Source organism: Daktulosphaira vitifoliae, unplaced genomic scaffold (assembly GCF_025091365.1).
Source record: "Daktulosphaira vitifoliae isolate Bord-2020 unplaced genomic scaffold, ASM2509136v1 Scaffold_1718, whole genome shotgun sequence".
In the NCBI taxonomy this organism is placed as follows: domain Eukaryota; kingdom Metazoa; phylum Arthropoda; class Insecta; order Hemiptera; family Phylloxeridae; genus Daktulosphaira; species Daktulosphaira vitifoliae.
In genome coordinates this window covers 1-1,769 of record NW_026101278.1, presented here as the reverse complement: position 1 = coordinate 1,769, position 1,769 = coordinate 1, and the positions used below count along the sequence as shown (strand labels likewise).

The 1,769-nt window shown below is 40.0% G+C and overlaps 1 protein-coding gene across 1 annotated transcript; it reads right to left on the bottom strand.

The window, feature by feature from the left end:
- Positions 1 to 6: 6 nt before the first annotated feature.
- On the bottom strand, positions 7 to 1,495 carry LOC126909867 (uncharacterized; the record flags this gene model as incomplete). Its single annotated transcript, XM_050692282.1, has 1 exon — positions 7 to 1,495. A coding segment is annotated over one exon (1,422 nt), but the record flags the coding sequence as incomplete, so codon positions are not given.
- Positions 1,496 to 1,769: the final 274 nt, after the last annotated feature.

Here is a 1,769-nt window from a genome sequence, read left to right as displayed (position 1 = left end):
TTTATAATTATAATAGTATCGGTGGCGTAGATATATTTGAAATAGATCCGTGAATATGGTTTTATTGACGATATTATAAGCTAATACAATGTGTCTTTCTAGTGGTAAGGGTTCGATTAGTGACTATACGTTTATGGGACCCATCTTTTTGTTTATCCTCATGACTCGAGCAAGATGGTGGAGCTTCCACGTATCCACTTTCATCGCTATCTTCTTCGGATAACGAATCCAAGTCTACCGTTCTTTTCTTTATGCTAGACACGTCTGATCCGCCACTAGATATGCTCTGCAAGCTGGGTGTAGACTCATCGTCTGGATACCCACAGTCTTTATCCTCTCCACAACAGTCCTCTTCTTCTTCCTCCTCGTCACAATAGTCTTGGCAACCTTCGAACATCATTTTTCTGTTCTTAACCAAGTTGTGGTACAATCTGAGCGTTTCAGAATCTGCACTATGCCGCTTGGATCGCACATCATACTGACCACCACTAATACCTTCAAATAGTTTCTTTCTATCCCGAACCAAACTGTTGTACTTATAGCACATGTCATCTGGACCTTGCGGACAGTCAACTATCACCTCGTTATACTTAGGTAAGTTGCTACAAACCAACAAGTTTTCCGGGTTACTCACAATGTCTCTGTATAGAGGTAACTCGGGTTCGCAACAGTCATTAATTGCGGTGGGTACAGGTAACGGCTCGGGAGCCACAGTGGTTTTCTCATCAATTGGATCTTCTTCGACCAATTGGGTGACAGCGAGTCTACTTTCAATATCCGTCATAGCTGACTCTTTAAGGCCATGTAAACCACCCAACCGATTCCTGAGGGTACCGGTCCGCAAACGATTTTCTGCTCGACATCTTCTGAATGGCATATCTGCAGATTCTTCGTCCTCTTCAAGACTTTCTTCAATTGCCATCAATCTAGGAGCTGACTTGGACCGTTCTAAAGGAGGCCTGTAGTTGTGTGATCCCGTCGATAACAATATTTTACGCCGTGGTAATGATGGATTCTCATACACACTATTAGCCAAAGACAGACGGGCATTTTGTCGACTGATCTTGTCTCTTTTGAACTCGTTCAATGCTTGCGCTAATCTGCTCTGCAACTGGCTGGCTATCTGTTTAGCTACAGATTCTTTTGAACACACTACAGCATGGCACCTAAGTTCTTGTTTGAGTTTGCGACCTTCGTGTCGGTATACCCAACAGAATATTCGCGGAAATTGTGGTGATGCCAGACAATATGTGATACGATGACTCCAATATTCAGTCAAACCATGTTCCTTAGTGAACGCTTTTAGACCTGACTGTGTAATGGTCAACTTCATGTGCACATCCGGTTTCTGATTACACGTATAATTCTTCCACAGACTACATAAAGGTTTTTCTACACAAGTTTCACCTGTAACACCATAAAAAAAAAATACGTTAATAATGACTGATAGTTTGTAATCAATTTTGAAATGAATTCGAGACTTTTCAAAAAAAAAAAAAGTAAGGAACCCCTACATATTATTATTATTGAATAGTTTATTTGATTTTTTATTGTTTTTGCTAATGATATTTTTATTTTACAAGTTCGCAATATTGTGGCGTTCATCAAAATTATTCGTATCACGAATCGCGGATATAATGAACAGTGCATGGTATTCACAAAGCGCGTTTGATTTGGCAACACAATATTATTATTATTGTCTTATACTCGGTGCGCGCTACTTTGTGTTAGTTTTAGATTAACGCCCCGTACATTTGAGAATACTGTAC